Source organism: Zootoca vivipara, chromosome 2, assembly GCF_963506605.1.
Source record: "Zootoca vivipara chromosome 2, rZooViv1.1, whole genome shotgun sequence".
Classification (NCBI taxonomy): Eukaryota; Metazoa; Chordata; class Lepidosauria; order Squamata; family Lacertidae; genus Zootoca; species Zootoca vivipara.
The window spans coordinates 73,015,510-73,036,805 of NC_083277.1; the positions used below are offsets into that span (position 1 = coordinate 73,015,510).

At 41.6% G+C, this 21,296-nt stretch overlaps 2 protein-coding genes across 3 annotated transcripts in view; both read left to right on the forward strand.

Annotated features, from left to right (window-relative positions):
• The window catches only part of LOC118080310 (uncharacterized), a 76,786-nt gene extending 67,354 nt beyond the window's left edge, over positions 1–9,432 (forward strand). Inside the window, exons 39-45 of the mRNA XM_060271698.1 lie at positions 3–112; positions 1,870–2,079; positions 4,639–4,779; positions 5,083–5,240; positions 5,892–5,995; positions 6,371–6,480; positions 8,885–9,432. Of these exons, the coding sequence (XP_060127681.1) occupies positions 3–112; positions 1,870–2,079; positions 4,639–4,779; positions 5,083–5,240; positions 5,892–5,995; positions 6,371–6,480; positions 8,885–9,042 (991 nt within the window). The 3' untranslated portion in view covers positions 9,043–9,432. The remainder of the gene's footprint in view (positions 1–2; positions 113–1,869; positions 2,080–4,638; positions 4,780–5,082; positions 5,241–5,891; positions 5,996–6,370; positions 6,481–8,884) is intronic.
• Positions 9,433–16,111: 6,679 nt separating this feature from the next.
• STK32A (serine/threonine kinase 32A) overlaps positions 16,112–21,296 on the forward strand; it is an 89,739-nt gene continuing 84,554 nt past the window's right edge. For both annotated transcript variants that reach the window (XM_035105322.1, XM_035105324.2), the window contains exon 1: positions 16,112–16,342. The gene's annotated coding sequence lies outside the window, so the exon portion shown is untranslated. The remainder of the gene's footprint in view (positions 16,343–21,296) is intronic.

Sequence of the window (21,296 nt, forward strand, 5' to 3'; positions counted from 1 at the left end):
AGTCAAGAAATGTATGGAAAAGCTTCCACCTGCACACAAATGAGGAAGAACGGGGACCTTGAAGAAGTTCCATGTTCATTCTTTGCTCTCTTGGCTTGTAAAAGAAGTGTAGGTAAGAGAAAATTCCCAACAGTTCCCAACTAGAAGCAAGGATGTTTGGTGAACGTGATCTCTGGGACTTGCAGTAATGACTTAACATGATACACACCTCTCAGGCTGATAAGGCAGATTGGTACTTAGTTATCCAATGCCTTTTAGCATATACTGAATGTTCTGAAGCCATGGTGACCTGACTTAGCATTCTGTTTATAGAACCAGCTGCTTCTACACTATGACCCAAGGGTCAGATGGGTGCCAAGATCAATTTGAAATGTGCCACCTGGGACAGTGCCCATTGCCAAGCACCACCCCTCCCCAAGCTGGGTTGTCTGCAGGCACAACATGCATCTACATCAGGGTGGTCCAGCGCATGGCCCAAGGGCTACATGTGGCCCTTGAGGCTTTATTTGGAGGCCTTCGGCAACATATGACTCCCCCCCCCTTCACCACCTTCCCAAAGCCGGTAAGCAAGGCGTTGGACTTTGGGGCGGAGGCGTGAGCACTCTGACAGAGTCCTAGGGTCCTCCTTCCTCCTTTCTGAAGCCTAGTTAGTGCTTCCCCAGCTTTGGGAAGGAGGTGGGAGGATTCTAGGACGCTGCCAGAGCCTATGGTCTCTTTCCCAATGTCTAGCACAGGCATCCCCAAACTTTGGCCCTCCAGATGTTTTGGACTACAATTCCCATCATCCCTAACCACTGGTCCTGTTAGCTAGGGATCATGGGAGTTGTAGACCAAAACATCTGGAGGGCCGCAGTTTGGGGATGCCTGGTCTAGCACCTTGCTTGTCTGGCTTTGGGAAGGCAGCGTGAGGGGTCATGTTTGGCCTTCATCCTGCAAAAGACAATGTGCAGCTTGTGGGTTCCATGTCTGAATACTCTTCTGGCCCACTTGGTAGGAAATGTTGGGTTACCCTATATTAAATCTATTAATTGTGTATTTAATTATAGATATACTCTTACAGGATCAGGTGCAGAGGAGCAGTATTGTACACAGACAGCTCCATAGTTCTGTTATTGATATCTCCAGCTAAAAATATTAGGTAGTGGTTGATGGCTGAGACCTTAGAGAGGTGCTATCTGACACAGCAGACAATAGCAGGATAGACAGATAAACATTCTGAGGTAGTATAAGGTACCTTTCTATATTCCTATTAGTTCAGCAAAGCTACTTGTGCAGAATAAATTGTTACTTGCCTAGGTTAGTAGCTCACTGCAAGACAGGCTTACTGGTCTATATTTTGAGCTACCACTGGCTGGTATCCCTGTTCAAAATTCCCAGATGGTAGTTGGTTGTTAACTCCAATTGTTATCAATAGTAGTTTCAAGATGAATAATAATTCCAGAGTTCTAGTTACAGGTAGGTAGCCATGTTGGTCTGACGTAGTCGAAACAAAATAAAAAAATTCCTTCCAGAAATAAAATTTAAAAATTCCTTCCAGTAGCACCTTAGAGACCAACTAAGTTTGTCATTGGTATGACCTTTCATGTGCATGCACACTTCTTCAGATACCAGAATAATTCCAGAATTCAGTACAATGTCTTCCTGCACAGCAGTAAATAGTTCAGAAAACCGTCTTCAAATGCAACATTTGTACTTCGCTTGGTAGAAAAAAAAGAATTAGGAAGCCAGCATATTATTAATTGGCAAGCCAGGTGGCTCTGTGTATAATAATGGCACAAGTGAAATCTTTAGTGTTGGACTTGTTATGAAAATATGATCAGGCAGATTGTTCTAGGAAAATGCAAATATTTTTTTTAAAATACCTTTCAGATGCCAAAATGTTTTGGGTATATCCTGGAAAGATGATCATATTGCCTCTGGGGGACAGAATGTATGTACAAAAGGAGCTTGCAATATCAGCCTGCCTTTTAGAAGAAAAATGCACTGGAATCAGCTTATGGAAAAGACAGTATGTACCAGTCAGTGGTAAAGAACTGATCTCACCTAACTCAAAGTTGGATGCTACATTCATGAAAACTGGTAACTGTCCACTTTTGAGTGTGGGGAATGGTTATGGGAAGGAGTAGCCAAAAACTGAGAAAAGGAAATTAGAAAGGTGTGGAACACTGTTACTAATCATCACAGTAATGACCTTTTAATGTACATGCTTCACAAAGTTAGCCAGTGTGGTATACCGTGTTTCTCCTTTTTTAATACATAGTCATAAAGTAAGCCATGGCAGGGTTTTTATGCATTCACGAAATATAGGACATACCCCGAAAATAAGACGTACTATGTTGCTTTCCTTTAGAGCAGGGGTCCCCAAACTAAGGCCATAGGCTTATTTTCTTGAGTAAAATAATTATAAGACGGTGTCTTAAAATGTGGGAAACATGGTAGTGGTTAAAAGCGGTAGACTCGTAATCTGGGGAACCGGGTTTGCGTCTCCGCTCCTCCACATGCAGCTGCTGGGTGACCTTGGGCTAGTCACACTTCTTTGAAGTCTCTCAGCCCCACTCACCTCACAGAGTGTTTGTTGTGGGGGAGGAAGGGAAAGGAGAATGTTAGCCGCTTTGAGACTCCTTCGGGTAGTGATAAAGCGGGATATCAAATCCAAACTTTTCTTCTTCTGAAAGTCATATGTCTGCAGCCTAGTGCTGTGATGGTTTAATTGTTGTCTGTGTTTTTAACGAATTTTTAAATATTATTTTCATTCTGTTAGTGTTTAGCTACATTTAATTTAATTGTCTTTTCTATGTTTTTAGGTTTTTCTAGTTTGTCTGTGTAAGCCACCTTAAGTCCCAAACTAAGGAAAAGGCAGGATAAAAATAAATACAGGCAGCGGCCATTTCACGCAGGGGTTCCATTCCCAGGCACCGCAAGCATTGGCGGAGCACATTATATACACACACACACACACCGCCCTCCCCAGACAAAGCCGGGCTCAGAGCAGCTAACACCAAATACAAAACAACTGGTTAAAATACAACACAACAAGACTAAATACATCAAAATTAAATTAAAAATTAAAATATAAGAACATCCCGCTCCTTTTCTGCATCCAAAAGGACCTGCACATTGGTAATCGCGCATCAATTGGATGCACCTAAAATGGTCACCACCTGTATAGCAATAACAACAATAATAAAATATAGCAGCTCTTTCTAAAATAGCCTGTTCCCATCACATTCTAACATGAAGAAACAGAATCCAGGGCAAGGCTGTATAGATAGGGGTTGGCATTGTTCACAGTGCTTCTCATTAGGGTAATTGGGATAAAGTAATATCCCCATCCCTTATAATATAAGAGGCAAAACCTGCTTCTCGTTCAGACACTGGAATCATCAAGGGCATTGGGCAAGTTTAACCATTTATCCCATTATGTCCTTGAGTATATGTATTTCGTATAAAATTTATACTGTATTATAAATGAATGGCTTTCATTTGTTCCTTTATGGAAAATTAATGTATTGCACATCCAGACAGTGTTAGCTGACAGGTGCTCAAAGGGCATCTTCAAAGGAGGTTGGTGTAAATTGGCTCAAGTGGGTTGGGCTGGTGATTAGGAATCCAGCCTGCCAGTTTGCTATATAAATTTAATCCACTTTAATTTCACAAGCCTAAATTTCTGGTATGTGTTTGAATCCCTCTTGCATAACACAGTCTGAAGGCGCCCAGTGTCTTTCACCATGACTGAACCCCTGAACTCCTTGATTTTTTTCCTGGCTTCCCTGCCTTAATTAATTACAGTGCTGTTAGAATAAACTTCATAGCCACCTGACACTTTTCATTTCCCTTTTTGAAAAAAAGACAACCCAGGATAAAAAAACTACACTTCAAAAGTTGAAAGGCGTCCCAGGGGGCATCTAGTCCAACCATCTACAATGCAGAAATCTCATCATGTGCCCCCCCATACATTATCCCACTAATGTTTCCTTTCAGTGAAATGATTTTCACTTGCACAACAGGGACCTTCTCCCCTCTGTTCCCTTTGTCTTCACTCTCCTTAGAGATGGGGGAAAGAAAAGGGGGAGAAAGTCCAATTGCTCAAGGAGTAAGTCCTGTTGCTCAAGTGGGAAATTGCTGCACTGATGGGACACTTACTTAATGCTACATTGTTTACAACAGTATGACTTCATTCATCAGGTAAAGGCACTGAAAATCAGGAGCAGACTACTTTCTCACAAACTGAATGAGCAGAACATTGCCTGCACATCTTGCTTCATACTTGAGGTTATACGTACAAGGGCTAGAGACTTGCATGATAAAAGAATTAAAAACGTGGAATCACTTTAAACTTTGAATAAAACTTACATGAAAACAAACAAACTGGGAATCTGCAAAAAAAATGGGGGGGGAATGCTTCCACTTCCTGTCCCCTATGGACACACACAGGAAGGGGTAAGTAGACCCTATTTATTATGTGCCCTTCCTAGCATTATGTGGATATCATTTAACTTCATGGAGTCAGATCTTCATGCCTACATGCCTTATTTTATGGGGACTTAGATAAAGATTACGGCTTTTTGAAGGGGGGTGGGACCATAAAGTACTGTTCTTATCTAAACATTGGTCCATAATTTTAAAATACATTTTCAGCTTGCAGAGAAGGACATTTTGGAGCCTTTTGTCAAGAAAAGTGCCCACAATGTCCAGAAGATAAACCATGCAATAGATTAACAGGAAAGTGTGCTGGTGATGTGACCTGCTCACAACATGATTTAAGGCTCTGTGAAATAAGTGAGTACTACAGTAGTGGGACAAAATTGGTCTTATCAGCTTGAGGCTATTGATATATTCCATTTTTGTAATCTGTTCAATTTAATTCGTGGGATGATGGAACCAATGGTGTGGGTGGTTTCACACCATATGACAGCAGGCAGGAGCAAAGAATTGTGGGAGGCAAGAAGCTAAGTGGCTCTGTCTATAGCTGGGGACCCACTTTGTCTCAAAATAGCGAGGGGCAATGTGACCTTTTATTTATTGTACTGTTGTGTGCCTAGTAATAATTATTTCCCCCCACTGTTCCTTCTTTTTGAAAAGATCTGAAAAGCCAGTTTTGTTACTACAGTTGGACATACTTCAATGGACAATGTTATTACATTCCTTCATATGGGCAGATTAATCATAGTGATGCAGAATACATGTGCAGCCTTTTTAAAGGAGCCCATCTTCTACATATGACTGACACTGATGAAAAGGTCAGTGACTTAGGCATCAATCAGGTAGATAAAAAAAGAGTCACTGTCATTCTCTGATTTCTTAATGGGTTTCTACTGGCTTTCATCTTACGGAAACCTGTTAGATTACATGGGGAGATAAAATAGTACAGGTTGCAATTCTGCCCCAGTAGGCTTTATTTCTGTTTAGGAGTGGGCTGAAAGTAGAGAGGTGTGAGAATAAACATTTTTTTTTTAAAAAAAAATGTGCGTGTCTTGACCTTGTTTGCACCTTTATTTATACTTTGCTAATATTTCCTTTAAAACCATAAATTCAAAACAAGCTGCTATTAATTTTATGTAGAACAGATAAGCTAAACTTAGGAATGGCTCATTGCTGAGAAGCAAAAGAACTGTGAGCTATGTTCTGGAAATTCTCGTGCTCACATTTTTTTTTAAATAAAATAATGCATTTTTTAATTGTCTCGTGCTCACATAATCATGCTAATCCATTGTAATTTATTTCCCAGTCTTCTTTTTAACTGGCTGAAAACCTACTAGTTTGCACAGTGAGACATGTATGTGGTCTTTTGCTAAAAGAAATTTGTAACTGAAATTTAACTTCAAAAGATGTTGGATATTTTCAGCTGTCATCAGATGTTCTTGTCTTCTGTCACTATTAATTCTTTGCAGGATTGGGTAGCTAAAATGATCTCTACAACATTCTGGGTTCACATTGCGGGCCCAGCTTTCCAGCCAAAAATGTGGCTTTCACAGGAAGAAAAGCTAGAAGGCAGGTAAATTAAACAGCTCTCTTTTCACAAATTCCCAAATTTTGATTTACTAGAGAATAATTATGTCATAAGGCTGTGTGTGTGTTTATATTACTTGTCATTGGGAACCACATCATCCTGTAGTTTTGACACCATTCTGCAATCCAACAGCAGATCACTTTAACTTTTTGGAATGTTCACTCATAAATTGTTCTGTAGGAGGCTATGATACTGGTTTTTGCATTCTGAGCGTTGATTGTAATAACAAGGAGGTCTTTAATAGGAATAGTTTTACCACAATACCGGTAGTTTACTATTGACCACCCAAAGCTGTTTATACCATAAAGTGTGTGTCATTTGTCTAGGTTTCTTTAGATTTATGTCTACTTCTTGTTTCAGGATTCTTTTTGATGCCGAGCAGTTGTGTCCTCAGATGCAACCTGCTTTGGCTTATTTGATATCAGCTCCTTGTTCGGGAAAAGCTTCATGGATCTGTGAAGCCCCATTAGGTGAGTTTAATGTTTAGCAAGATATTGGGAATTTGGGTAAAAGTCACTAAGCTACTTTCAAGTTTCATTGGGAGTTCCTTTTCTACAACTGATACTGCCTGAGCCAGGGTAGCTATTTGAGTTTGTATTAGGGTGCTAGGTCTATACAAGCAGAGGGGTTAAAAAAATCATTATTGAAAGTAGTACTGAACCCTCACTTTGATAAGGCATTTCCTTTGTTTTATTATGACTTTCCTTGCAATTAGGTAGTATTCTAAGGCATTCCTAATGGTTAACACTGGTTTCACAAACTATTGTCAGCAAAGTATGATGCAACAAAAATCATATTACAATGTAGACAAAGTATTAATATGACACCCTCCCTGTAAACTACTGGGTGACAGTCACTAAATCCCATATAGAAATCTAGCATTTGTTTTTATTCTGTAAAAAGAAAAAAAACCATGTTTCTGTCTCTCCTGTGAATGAAAGTTTCAGAAACTAAAAGGCAACACCAAAAGAACCTAACACATAGTACATGTATGCTCAGGTCTTTTATTGAGGAGCAGCGACATGACTTCGAACATTGTTCTGAGAAATCCTTACTGGGGAGTGAGCAGAATTTGTTACCCTCTCCAGAATGGCAAACATGGTTTTCTAAAAATGCTACAGGGTACCTTTCTTACAGAGTTATAACAAAGAGCAGTTAAAACGTGTTGAATATAGAATTTTGATGGTCATATGGCAGTGGTTCCCAACTGGGGGTCTATGTAACTCACCCAGGGGGGTCTGTGGCACATGCCCACCAACTGTCCTGGACATTCCATTTGGGGGCACTGTGCTCTTGCACAGGTTACGTGACTCTCATGGGAGCCTGGCCCAGAAGACATGTGGCCTAGTTTTGCTCTGGGACATCTTGGAGGATATATATAATGAATATATGGATATATATTTCACATATGCATTCATATAACAAAACCTGCCACAGAAATATCAACATTTTCAAAAGTAGCGGGTCCATGGCTTGGCTTTTGAAATACAGGGGGTCCGTGGTACTTAGCTAATTGGGAACTACTGCCATAGGGAATTGCTTGTAAACAGCATTTTCAAAGCTAAGCAGATGTAATCTGTTGGCAGTTTGAATGGAAGAGCACTGAAAGCCCAATGAAAGAGCAGAATATACATATACTGTATGGGTGCTTTACCTTGTACAGTGGTACCTCGGGTTACAGACGCTTCAGGTTACAGACTCCACTAACCCAGAAATAGTACCTCAGGTTAAGAACTTTGCTTCAGGATGAGAACAGAAATTGTGCGGTGGCGGCAGTGGGAGGCCCCATTAGCTGAAGTAGTACCTCAGCTTAAGAACAGTTTCATGTTAAGAACGGACCTCCAGAATGAATTAAGTTCTTAACCCGAGGTGCCACTGTAAAGTGTACTCCCTCCCCAATCCCCATTAACTGGTTGGAAATAAGTTACATTTTACAAACAACACCCATTTGTTGCTGTTGCTTACAAACTCCAGCTGTGGGGAGGAGAGGAATAAGCAGTTTGGCAGCCCTATGCTCAGAGCTTTCCCAAACGCCAAACATGAAGCTGACAACTGTCAGGTTTGCATTTTTTGGTACAGAAAGTATTGGTTTAAAGCGTAGAGATATTTCCTATTCTATTGATTCAAGAAGGTTCTGGAGCCTTCTCTGTGTGATACAAGCTGGTGCAAGCTGGAAGTTTCTAAATAACAAGTTTCCATTCTGCCTGGAAAGAATCAGAAGGTTCCTGATGTTTGGTTTATCCTTTCATAGAAGCTGAGTTAAGCTGGTTCTTTTATCTCTTTCTCTCAAGGCCTATTTGACTCTTCTTTCTGGTGTGGTGTTCTGTACATAGTATGTTTAAGTGCTAAGTTTTAGTCTTATTGTAAGTTTGTTAAGTCTGTTGCAACTGGATTTCTTATGGACTTTGCCAATCCTGAAGAGTTGGATTGGTGACCGTTATGCTCATTTGCCTTCAGTAGTAAAAGAAAACTCTGCTGGGTGAAGCTGATTGCATCTTTGAGTTATTTTTTGGGGAACCCTGCAACATGTTTAAATTGCAAAACCACATGCCTTGTGGTGTGGTTGCCAAGTGGGAACTCCAAACAAGGGAATTTGACAGGCGGGAGGGTGTCCAACTGTCAATCATGTGACATCATAATGACATAATGTGATTGATGGGTTGGGTTTTCTGCCTGTCAAATTCAGCCTGATCCTGGTAAAATAAAATAAAATAAAAGGTTTCCCAACACTGACATATAATAAATACATTTTTAAAATAGTGAAGTTTCCTACGGGCTTACCTCCTAATTAGCAGTGTCTTGGGCACTGGGGTCTGGCCATATTTTACAGTGTAGTGAGGGCTTAGCATATTTTCTCTTTCCTTGTTTTCACAGCATCTGAGCCAGTGGATGATCCAGAAAAGTGGTGGATTCCCGTAGTGATATCCACTGTAGTTACCGCTTCTGTACTGATAGTGACTGTGATTGTTACACTTAAATATGGGTTCTCTATTCCAAAAGAAGCAAATGATGTGAAAAAGCCACCATCTTAAATCAGATGCCACGCTTACTGTTCCGTGGTCATACAGTTCTTCATAGAAGAAAGAACAAGCACTAATGTATATTGTTGGCCACCTGAGAAGCAAACTCTGTGAGCTCATTTTGCCTTGTTCTTAAAATATTTTGAACTGTAGAGGTGGGTTTGGCAGGTGAAATAGTAAGTGTAATAGGCAAAGAAGCAAAAAAGGAATTGAAAATTTGTTCAGTGTCCTAACAGATTTCAGAAAGTGTCCAGGAACATGAATAAAGTTGTATAATAGATGTTCCTTCAGTGATTCAGAAGAATGGCTGTCTGCTTCCAGCACTGAGTTTCATAAAGCAGGAGTGTATTCAATAAGCAAAGACTGGTTAAACATAACCCTTGTACTTTACTCCCTCAAGTGTTCTTGTTTGTTAGATTTTTAAATAAACTTGAGGGAAAATATGCTCGTATCCTGTAGTAGATTGTTTGAAGATAATGAACCTTAAAGCTTCTAGCTATCCATCATTGGTACTCCATTCACTTCATACCTTCATCAAAAGAATACTAATTCTGTAGGTTGTTTTTAAAACTACTATTATCAACATCATACCAAACTGAATTTTGTAACACTTGGCACATAATAGCCGAAAGATTTTAAAAAACTGTATCTGTGTAGGTCAAACAAATGGCAGAGTGGTGAACTACATCTTCCCAGACACTTCTGCAGACAAAGAGTGGGGTTAGGGATTGGTGAAAAACTGCTACCAGTCAAAGTAGGCGGCACTGGGCTAGATGACTAGTGATCTAATCTATATATATATAAATGTAAACTGGGCACGTGGGTGTGTCTCCACTTTTCTCCGAAACTGCTTGACCGATTGTGTTCAAATTTTGACACAACGTCCCAAGTGAATATGAGAGTGACCCCATACTGTTTGTGTAGACAGATGTCACACCTGGGCCACATAAAAGCCCCCAAACCACGTGTTCCAGAACTCACAACTCAGACGAAAGTGCATGCTGGGAGCACAGGAAAGGTTGCAAAACAGTGCCCTCTAGCAACGGCTACACTGGTACTGCACCTAGGAAAGCTTCCCTCTCCACCACATCTTGGCTCGGCTTTCCAGACTGGGCCGATTGGAGGTGGGGGCTTGCCTGGGTGGGGGATGGGGGGAGGAGGGGGCGGGATAGGTCGTGGGTCGGGACAGGGTGGGGCCAATCACAGGGATGAACTGGGGGTAGGGGAAGATGGGGATGGGATAGGTCATGGGTCAGGACAGGGTGGGGGGAGTGACAGGGATAACCCTGTGTAAACAACACACATAAAACATTTCAACAAAATGAAGGGGAACTCTGAAGGTGAGGTGAGTCTGAAGGGGGACTCTGAGGGTCTATTTAACAGACTGAGCCACAGCAATGCGTGGCCGGGCCAGCTAGTGCAGTATAAAGTAGCTTCATAATGGCAGGCTGCTGATGCTCCTTTTGCATGCCATGTTGCTTTATCCCCATTAGAGGGCAGCAAACATTCCCAGAAAAACAGTTGAACTTCTAAAACTTTGTTCTATCATGGTATTTTAATGTGCAAACTGCTTTGCGGTGTTTACCTCACAACCACCATGTGAGATAACGGGTTACTGTTCCCATTTTATAGTTCACACAACACATAGATAGTCAAGCAAGCTTACTAACTTTGTCAAGGCAGAAGTTCAGCTTACCAATCACTGAATCACATTGGCTATTATTTTGCAATACAGTCTCAGCATGCAAGCTTGTGCCCAATTACTTGGGAGTAAGAATAATAGAATAATAGAGTTGGAAGAGACCACAAGGGCCATCCAGTCCAACCCCCTGCCAAGCAGGAAACACCATCAAAGCATTCTTGACATATGCCTGTCAAGCCTCTGCTTAAAGACCTCCAAAGAAGGAGACTCCACCACACTCCTTGGTAGCAAATTCCACTGCTGAACAGCTCTTACTGTCAGGAGGTTCTTCCTAATGTTTAGGTGGAATCTTCTTTCTTGTAGTTTGAATCCATTGCTCTGTGTCCGCTTCTCTGGAGCAGCAGCAAACAACCCTTCTCCCTCCTCTATATGACATCCTTTTATATATTTGAACATGGCTATCATATCACCCCTTAACCTTCTCTTCTCCAGGCTAAACATACCCAGCTCCCTAAGCCGTTCCTCATAAGGCATCGTTTCCAGGCCTTTGACCATTTTGGTTGCCCTCTTCTGGACACGTTCCAGCTTGTCAGTATCCTTCTTGAACTGTGGTGCCCAGAACTGGACACAGTACTCCAGGTGAGGTCTGACCAGAGCAGAATACAGTGGTACTATTACTTCCCTTGATCTAGATGCTATACTCCTATTGATGCAGCCCAGAATTGCATTGGCTTTTTTAGCTGCTGTATCACACTGCTGACTCATTTCAAGTTTGTGGTCTACCAAGACTCCTAGATCCTTTTCACATGTACTGCTCTCAAGCCAGGTGTTTCCCATCCTGTATTTGTGCCTTTCATTATATTTTTTTTTGCCCAAGTGTAGTACTTTACATTTCTCCTTGTTAAAATTCATCTTGTTTGCTTTGGCCCAGTTGTCTAATCTGTTAAGGTCATTTTGAAGTGTGATCCTGTCCTCTGGGGTATTAGCCACCCCTCCCAATTTGGTGTCGTCTGCAAACTTGCTCAGGATGCCCTCAAGCCCATCATCCAAGTCATTGATAAAGATGTTGAATAAGACTGGGCCCAAGACAGAACCCTGTGGCACCCCACTATTCACTACTCTCCAGGATGAGGAGGAGCCATTGATGAGCACCCTTTGGGTTCGGTCAGTCAGCCAGTTACAAATCCACTGAATGGTAGCATTGTCTAGCCCGCATTTGTTGAACACAGTGGGACATATATCCAACTATAAACATGCAGGTGATTAGCTGCAAGACTGGTAAAGTGTCCAATCACAAGGCCAAAATAGATGCGATGCTAAGTGTTTTGCATTTGGGAATTTAAAATTTTTTGTTGTTGTTAAAGCTAACAGCAACCACCAGGCATGGATTTTGTCAGCACCATAACTTGTGGGAATTTTTTTTCACCCTTTCATACCTATTGGAATACAGCCTCAGTACCCTTGAAGCTGCTGCTACTTGGTGGAAGGAAGTCTCCCATTGGTAATATTAGCCTAGATTGGGGGTGATGGTGGTGATTTTAGTTAAAACAAAATAACTTCAAATGATATATTTAGTGCAGGAACAGACTTGGGTAATATGGCACCCTGCATGAGGACAAAATTTGGTGCCCCTCCAGCAATACTTCTTAATTTTACAACAATTCCATTTTGGTACAGTTGCTTTTTATGGATCTCACATTATTACATAAACATAAGTTGTTGTTCTTGTTATTTGGCACCCCATGTGTGGGGTAACCGTCCACACCAGCCGAAATCTGGTGTCACATCTGGATTTAACACCAGTGCCTGAATTGTTTGGGGAGTGAGTTCAATAAGCTCACCTCTGTAGCCTTCTAAAAAGTATAGCACTGCAAAAAGTGTACACCCTTTGCCCCCAGCTGCAAAAAAGGGAGCCAGGGCTGATTCAGTCTTTGCCTTCTCCCCCTGTGGTAGCCACTATGAAAAATTGCCACTATTAAGGTGAGCTGATGGGAGAGAGAACAGACAATGCTAAATGTCATTACTGCTTAACACCATTACAATTTAATGGGTTTGCCTCTCCTTTCATCCTCCACACTGACTTAAATTGGTAAAATTTAGCTCCACTCTCTATGGCTTCTCTGCCCCAAGAAGCTTTCTGTCTCTTTAAAAGAAGTGAGAATTGGCCCATATGTGTGTTTTCCTCACCCTTAGTGCTGCATTGATGGCACAGGCAGTATGTGGGCAGAATTCTCCCCTCTATGCAACTCCTAAGGGGAGCAAACTGATTGTGTACTTGGTAATCTCCATGACATCTTAGCCCACAGTACACCAGCTTTCCTTCCCCGCCTACTTTACCAACAGTTATGCCTTACTTTTGCTCTGAACATCTATGCAAAAAGTACTGTGCCATCCAAAAGATATCTTCCCTCACCTAATAAAAAATAAGAGGGGAGCTATTTTTATTCTGCGGGACCAGTTTAACTACTGAAACTACTGAAAAAAGATGGTCATACTCCATAAGAGATAAAATATCTTATTGGATAGCTTATTGAAATTACTCGGTTGCTACATCCACTCAGATAAAGCATTCCACATAATCCAAAATTACAAACCCTAATTAAAAACAGTAAATATAATACAAGATAACAAGTAAAATAAGATGACTTCAAAGTCCAGGCTTTCCATTTAAGGCCAAAATCGCTCTAGAGAAGAAACTGTTCCTGAGACGGCTCGTTCTTGCCTGCATTGTTCTGTATCTCCGTCCCGATGGCAGGAGCTCAAAGAAATGGTGACCAGGGTGCGTTGGATCTCTTGATATGTCTAGTGCTTTTCTATGGCACCTGGTGGTGTAGATTTGTTCTAAGGTGGAGAGTGAGCAGCCAATAATGCTCTCTGCTGTTTTAATAATTCTACATAGCCCTGCTCTATCCTGAGAAGTACAGCTTCCGTACCACACATATAAACCGTACGTGAGCACGCTCTGTATGGCACAGTGATAGAAGGCAAGCAGCAGCTTTTGTGGAAGATGGTTTTTCCTTAAAATTCTCAAAAAATACAGTTTCTGCTGCGCCTTCTTCACAAGCCCCCTTGTATTAACACTCCAGGACAGATCCTCCTGTAACTCAATGCAACATAGTAAGTAAGTAAGTAAGTAAATAAATAAATAAATAAATAAATAAGCAGTAACTTGACCTGTGCTTCAAGTTGCATACGGAATCCATCCTATTTTCCTGTCTTTCCTTATAGAAGCCTTTCATTCATAGCTTAGGGTTGTCGCAGGCTGTGTGGATTTACCTAAATTCTATCAGTTCCAATGTACGGTAACTAGGTTCTTTCTGTAAATGAGTGCCCTGAGGGAGAGAGTGAGGTGCTATGAGTAGAATTTCACTTTGCACAATGAATGCTTAGCTGGAGCTACTCTAAAGATTAGTTATAGGAAAGTAACTATTATCTTTTCCCAGTCTTTAAAACTGGGAGGATGGGTTTCTTATCCTTCCTTTCCCTTTTCATGATACCTACAAATACTAGGTAAAAATAACTATTTCTCTATTATTGTTCTGCAAGAGAATGATTGAAATATAAAACCTATATGATAGCAGGTTTATGGTAAAATTTTTAAAGACACTTCACAAATAATTTTTGTTGCTTAATGGAATACCATCAATTTGCATGTAACTCTTTGATAAGGAAATTAAGTAACATCAGTCGTGCTGTCAACCTCTCAATAATTTTTAATCAATTAATTATCTGGCTTTTAAGTGATGAAATAATTAACTGATTACATGTAAATAAATTTACATATTATGAAACCCTTCTTAGTTATCCGGCTTTTAACTGATGAATTGATTGACTGATTAAATCTACATAAATTTACATATTGTAAAGCCTCAGTTAAAGCGTCTCTGAGGACCATGAAAGAAAAGTACACTTTCTCTTAAGTGTGTCAAAAGTTGCAATTTAATAGACATACTATACTCACTGCATCATTATATAGGTAGTCACTAGGTGGCACTGGACTTTACCTGGATGGAGGAATTCCTTAGGGAGACAATGAAGTTCTCCCAGGCTTCCCGAGTGCCTTGCCCAATCCTATATGTTTACTCGGAAGTAAAACCCACTTACCAAGTGAGAGCATATGACTGCAGCTCAAAACCACCAGACTTAAAAGACACATTGATGTTGCTTGTTGCAACAAAACAGTCACCTTTATTTAAAAGTAGTAGCTCTTGGTATAGAAATGAAAGTCTAAATGGTTTCACACACAGTACCTTCTTTTTCAACCTGCTAACTTTTAATTCAAGCTGGAGAACAAGCCACATTCCAGAGGTTATCCGCACTCGGGACCTTGGGCTTTTGTTACATGTTTGTTACATGTTTGGACCAAGTACCCTTATCCCAGACTTTGGCTTGTTGCCAGCTCCATCAATAAATCGGTGGACAAGTGCTTTAGCAGCTGAATAACCACACCAATTAATGTTTAACTGCGCAGTTTAGAGGTAAAGCAGATGCGCAAAAGTAGCACTTCCAAGGACCACGTCGTCCACCCCCACCATGCACTTGATCCAAGGTTCCTGTGTCCTAAGCGGTCCTCAGATTCTACGTTTCAGGAGCTCAGAGGCTGACACGCCCTCCTCCAATTTGAAGAAGGGATTGCACGGTTTAAGGAAGTGGCTCTCCTCTTGCCTCTCAGAGAAACGTGAACAACCGATGGCTTATGCAGGCTTCATGTCATTGGTCCTGATGCCCCTCGCAGTACCTAGGCAGGCACGTCCTTAAGTTATTTTCAAGCCCGGGGGCAATTTCACGAACCATTAGCCCTACCTGTGCGCTTACAGGCCGTGCTGGATTCAGGCCAAAAGAGCTAGCTCGGTTCCTGGCCGGAACCGAAGCCACCGTGCATGGGACACGAAAAGTGCTGCATGATATGCATGGTTTTAATGCAGATATCTGGGGGCGGAGAGGAGATTCTCGCTCAATGGTCCTAAATCTCTTTGCCAATGAAACGCCAGTAACAGTCTTTGCAGCATCATTTGCATTCTTTTCATGCTTTTTCATTGGGATGCTGGGGGTTCCTGCCTAGGGAAAAAAAGGGGGTAAAGGGATACTGTCCTCGCCCCCATGCATGACAAGCAACTACTCAAGGGATCTCTGGAAAGTGCTGATCTGCATAAAGCTTTTAAACGACACGGTGTGTCAGGCGGACCCGGCCGGCGTGCTTTTGATTCGTCTGCAGTTGCAGAATCGCTGCCAATTCGATCACAGCGTTAACTACAGTTGCAGTGGCTGGCCGCTGCTTCTACCGTATCTCTCTCCGAAGACCCCCTCCTGCTCGCTCTCCTCTCCTTCAGACTTTTTTTATTTCCTGTCCTCTGTGCGCGTTTATGTGCGTCTTTGCAACCGTTGCTGTTGTCTGGTTTGTTTCACCCCCCTTGTGACTACCGCAGGCTCCTCCTGCAATCTGCAAGAGGGGAAACTTCCCTGCAATAGCGGCTCAGGCTCTTCTCCCAAGTGTCCTTGCCTCCAGCCGAGATCCTGCAAAAAGGAACCTTGAGAGGCAAAAGCCACGCACAAAGTGTCAATCTGCACCAGCGCACTCACCTCTCCCGGTTTCTCTTGCTCTGCAGCTTCAGGTTGTTGTGGTTGATGCTGGCTTCCGTTCTCTGGTCTTTCTGCCCTCCCTAAAACAAGGTAAGAAAGGTAGCTTTTGTTTTCGTTTCACCCTCTAAGGTTTCCAAGCAGGAAGTGGCGCGCTCTCTCGCTTATCGATGCCCCTAAGGTTTGGGGCATTCTTTTATAAAGATGCTGGCTTATAGAGAAGTTAACTCCCCCCGCCCCCGCTCATGGTTAGCAACTTTGAATGTTTACATATTCCTAGCGAAAACTCCAGTTGCAGTTACCAGTAGCAGGACAAGCCCTGAAAGAGTAATTATGGGTCAAGCTAACTGAATACTTTTAACGGAAGTCTTTGTTCTTGTGTGCATCTGCAGGGGTATCAGAACCAAGTTGGGGTCAGAACACTGTGGAACAGTATGGGTTGAAATTCAAGGGTTTCAGTGGATCAAACCTAAAAGGGACTCAGCTAGATTGGTAAATAAAAAGCGATTTATATGCGTTGTATATGCGATATAACGTTGTGCCACCAGATGGCGCTGTGAAGCCCCCTTTTCCCTACCTGTTTTCCCTGTTTAAATTTACAACGCTTTGAACTGAAACGCATCTTTGATGTGTCTAGCTAGACCCAGCCTCAGTATAAGAGTTTTAGAGAAGGAAGGGTTGGTTTTTTTAATGACCAAGTTTCTTCCTAAACCACAGTATTTTATATTTGCATCTCCCCAACCTTCTTTTAAAGTATTTAAAAACTGTAGAACTATAATTCATTTTCTTCGAAATAACTATTTAATTCACACAAATCCAACAGCTTTAGCATAAAGCCATGATTTTTATTTCATGATTTTCATTCTCAGCAGCTGAATAACTTTTTAAAAAAGAGCCAAGTATGGTTTTACTTTGACATCTTTGCATGCATGGGGTCTCAGCAAGGAAGTGCTATGCTAATTAAATCAATGGTTTTGATTTACCCCCATACTAAGTTCCCTTCTTTCCCCCTTTCTCTTCTCCAGTTATAAGTCTGTTTACTGTTCCATTAATGGAACCATGAATATTGTGATCAATAAACGGATAACATCAGAGCATTAAAAAGCTGGAACCCTGAGGAGATGTGCAGTGACCGATTAATAAAAGTTCAGCAATGTTTTGAATTGTCGACAAAGGCCGTAGCAAAGTATGCGAGGGCTTATAGATTCCTGTCTCTCAATTATCCAAGCCATTAAAATGTATATTTGTGACAGATAAAAAATTAGTATGTGTGCTCTCCAAAGCTAATCATACCCAGAGGAGACCCATTGAAATCAGTGTTCTTAAGATACCTAAGCTTTTTAATTTCACTAGGTCTCCTCTGGATACAATTTAGTTGGAGATCACCTCATGAGATGTTCAAAACCCTGCCACTTAGCTATGAAATCTTGGTATTTTTATCACCCTTCAAAAAAATTGCATGCATGAATAGATGTAGAAACACTTTATACAACACATTGTCATTTTGATTTCCTCTGGAGATTCTGTGGAGGGTTCTTTATTTTGATTATAATTTGTATAATAGGGATAAAAAAAACTTTAGGAAGATAGCAGTCATTTAAAAGATTTAGGCAGGCTCCGATACCCACTTAACCTTGAACTCAGTGGGACTTACTTCTGAGTAAGTCTCCGTTAGGCTGCAATTCTAAATATACTTGTAGGAAGCAAACCCTACTGAACACAGTGGGACTTTCATCTAAGAAAACATATTTAGGATTAAACAACATAAATCGGGAACACAGTGAAAAGAAACCACCCTAAACTGGGGTGATAAGTAATAGAAGGTTTTAATAACAACATGCACATCAGAGTCACGAAGTATCCTTGAAACTACCCAAACCTGGCAAATAAAAAAGCCCCCAAACAACCCACAATTTTGAAAGACGAGGCCTGAATCCCTTCTGAGATGTCTGTGTGTCAGTGGTCTACCAGTAGGGACATCAATAAGGCTTGTATGTTTCTATTTAACAAGTGCACATAAATGATATGGCAACTGACTTTTATAGCTACTTATGATAAGACATAATTTTAGCATCCTGTTTTATGGATTATATCACCGCATAATGTCATGCATGCTGTTTTTTTCCTTTCCTCTTGCTCTTCAGGTCAGGAAAAACACTAATCTTTACTGTAGCATTTTTCACTGCAAGGGGGAAAGCATTCTCCCAATGCTTCCTTCTCTGTGAGCAAGATTTTTGTTGTTTCAAAATAGATGACTGTATTATTTTTACTTACTTATTTAATTTATATACCACCTTATACCCGAAGGTCTTTGTCCAAGGTGTTTTGTTTCATAGCTATCTTGAAGAAGAAAAGAATAGTAGAAGGATTACTGCAATGCGCTCTATGTGGGGCTACCTTTGAAGGTGACCCGGAAACTGCAACTAATCCAGAATGCGGCAGCTAGACTGGTGACTGGGAGCAGCCTCCGGGACCACATAACACTGGTCTTGAGAGATCTACACTGGCTCCCAGTACGCTTCCGAGCACAATTCAAAGTGTTGGTGTTGACCTTTAAAGCCCTAAACAGCCTCGGTCCTGTGTACCTGAAGGGGCATCTCCACCCCCACTGTTCAGCCCGGACACTGAGATCCAGCGCCGAGGGGCCTTCTGGCAGTTCCCTCATTTCGAGAAGTGAGGTTACAGGGAACCAGACAGAGAGCCTTCTTGGTAGCAGCACCCGCCCTGTAGAACGCCCTCCCATCAGATGTCAAGGAAATAAGCAGCTATCTTAATTTTAAAAGACATCTGAAGGCAGCCCTGTTTAGGGAAGCTTTTAATACTTAATGCTGTATTGTTTTAATATTCGATTGGGAGCCGCCCAGAGTGGCTGGGGAGACTCAGCCAGATGGGCGAGGTATAAATAATAAATTATTATTATTATTATTATTATTATTATTATTATTATTATTATTACAATTAACTAATTAGTGGGCTAGGTCATTTTTCGCCGTTTCACTAAAACAACTTTATTGGGAAGGACCATATCTCAGTGGCGAAGCACATGCTCTGCATGTGCAAGGTCCCATGTTCAATTCCTGGCATTTCCAGGAATTCCATCCACTGCCCGAAACCCTGGAACACTGCTGCCAGTCAGTGTGGCCAATACTGGACTAGGTGGACAAAGGTTCTGATTTTGGAATAAGGCAGGTTGCTGTTTTTAGTACAGGTTCATTTCTAGTACAGGTTATGGCAATCTGAACTTCAAAAGGACTTTTCTGAGATTTGTCACATGCTTTGGAGAGAGGACTCACTGGTGCCTGAGAGGAAGCTGCCTTAAATCAGGTCAAAATGTCTATCCATCTCGCCCAGTATTGCTTACCCTGACTGTCAGCTGCTATCCAGCGTCTTGGGAGAGATCTTTCCCATCACTTTCCACCTGACCTTTTTAACTGGAGGTGCTGGAAACTTCTGCATTCCTGCTCTAGCACTGAACTAGGGTGCCTCCCCTAAATGAGGGAAGTTACGCTTTTTTCCTGAGCGCCTTCAGCCAAATCTCAGCTCTTTGCACATTTGGTCCCTGTGAAATGGTTGTGCTGATGGCTGCACTTTTGTTTTACTACTAGATCAATAGTGAGAGCATGCTTTATGCTGAAATAATGGGGTTTAAAAATATTAAGAGCAGTCTATGTTTCATTCTCAGTTCACACACCCTGTTGTCTTCTACACATGAGAAGCCCTGGCTGCTGCCGAGTGCATTTTTGCATGTGTGAACTGGATGGATACAATCAGCAACAGAGAAAATTGTGCTGTTAATGGTCATGCATTCATTTAATATGTGCCAGAGGTTGGTCAGACTGAGGTGCGAATGAATAATCCAGGGACACTTAATGCTTTTACTTTGTTAAAGCTAGGTAGGTATGGGTCTGTTCTGTACCTGGATGAACAGTCACTGAAACCAGGAAAAGTTGCTTTGAGCCTACTAAAGGAAGAGTTGGCTATTAATAGCAATACCTGTGAAAATGTGGCTTTGCTTCATGACTGTCCTGATTCACTTATTGCATGTCCATGCTATGACCTACCAGGACAACTGCTTTGAACTTCCCTCTTATTTACTACCATGCTGTGCTAAGACAGGGTTTGGCTAAGTGCTTCTTCCCAAATATGGTTCATGGTTAAGCTCTCTCTACACTAACCGTGAGCTGTAGCCAAGGTTTGTTCTTGGCTATAGCTTGTGGTTAGCAAGGAGAGAGCTGAACCCCAAGACTAAGGGCTTCGCAGAAGCAAAGCTGGTTAGGAGCAAAGTGGTTGCAAGCCCCTTCAGGACCCCACACCTTTGTGCACCCCCAGTAAGCCATAGTTCGGCTTATTGTGCCGTGCAAACCAGGCCATTGTCAGCACTACTTAATGTATCAAAAGGACATGACATTGTTTGACTCCCAAGACAAAATTTGAACCTTATAAAAATATGTGTGATCTTGAGGCTTTTCCTTCTAAAAAGAAAAATGTCATTCATCAAGTTTTACCTTTCTGATGCCCCTCTTCAGAAGCTTCTTCCTTCCCAAGCTCTTTGTACTCCCATAAGTCCAACATCATTTCAGAGTTTCACTCACACAGGGACTAAGGAGAGAGAGTAGCAGCTTCTAGAATGGGATTTCTTGAGGATACATAAGACTGACTGACTGGTACCTTAAGGGGAGCTTCTAAAAAATGATGGCAACAGACCAGGCGCCAGTGGTGCTGAGGTGTAATTATGTGCAGGATTGTGGCCTGTATAACTGAGTTTAAGTCTAGGTGTGTATTTAATGGTTTCTGTGGTGTTGCTGCCACCTGGCAGCAAGTTTCCTTTAAACTTGTTTGGATTAAAGCTGGTTTAGGTAGTAGGAGAGCATGATAGAATCATAGAACTGTAGAGCTGGAAGGGATCCCCAAGGATCATCTAGTCTATCCCCTGCAATGCGGGAATCTCAACTAAAGCATCCCTGAGAGATGGCCAGCCAAACCTCTGTTCAAAAACTTCCAGGGAAGGAGAGTTCATCACCTCTCGAAGGGAGTCCACTCCACTGTT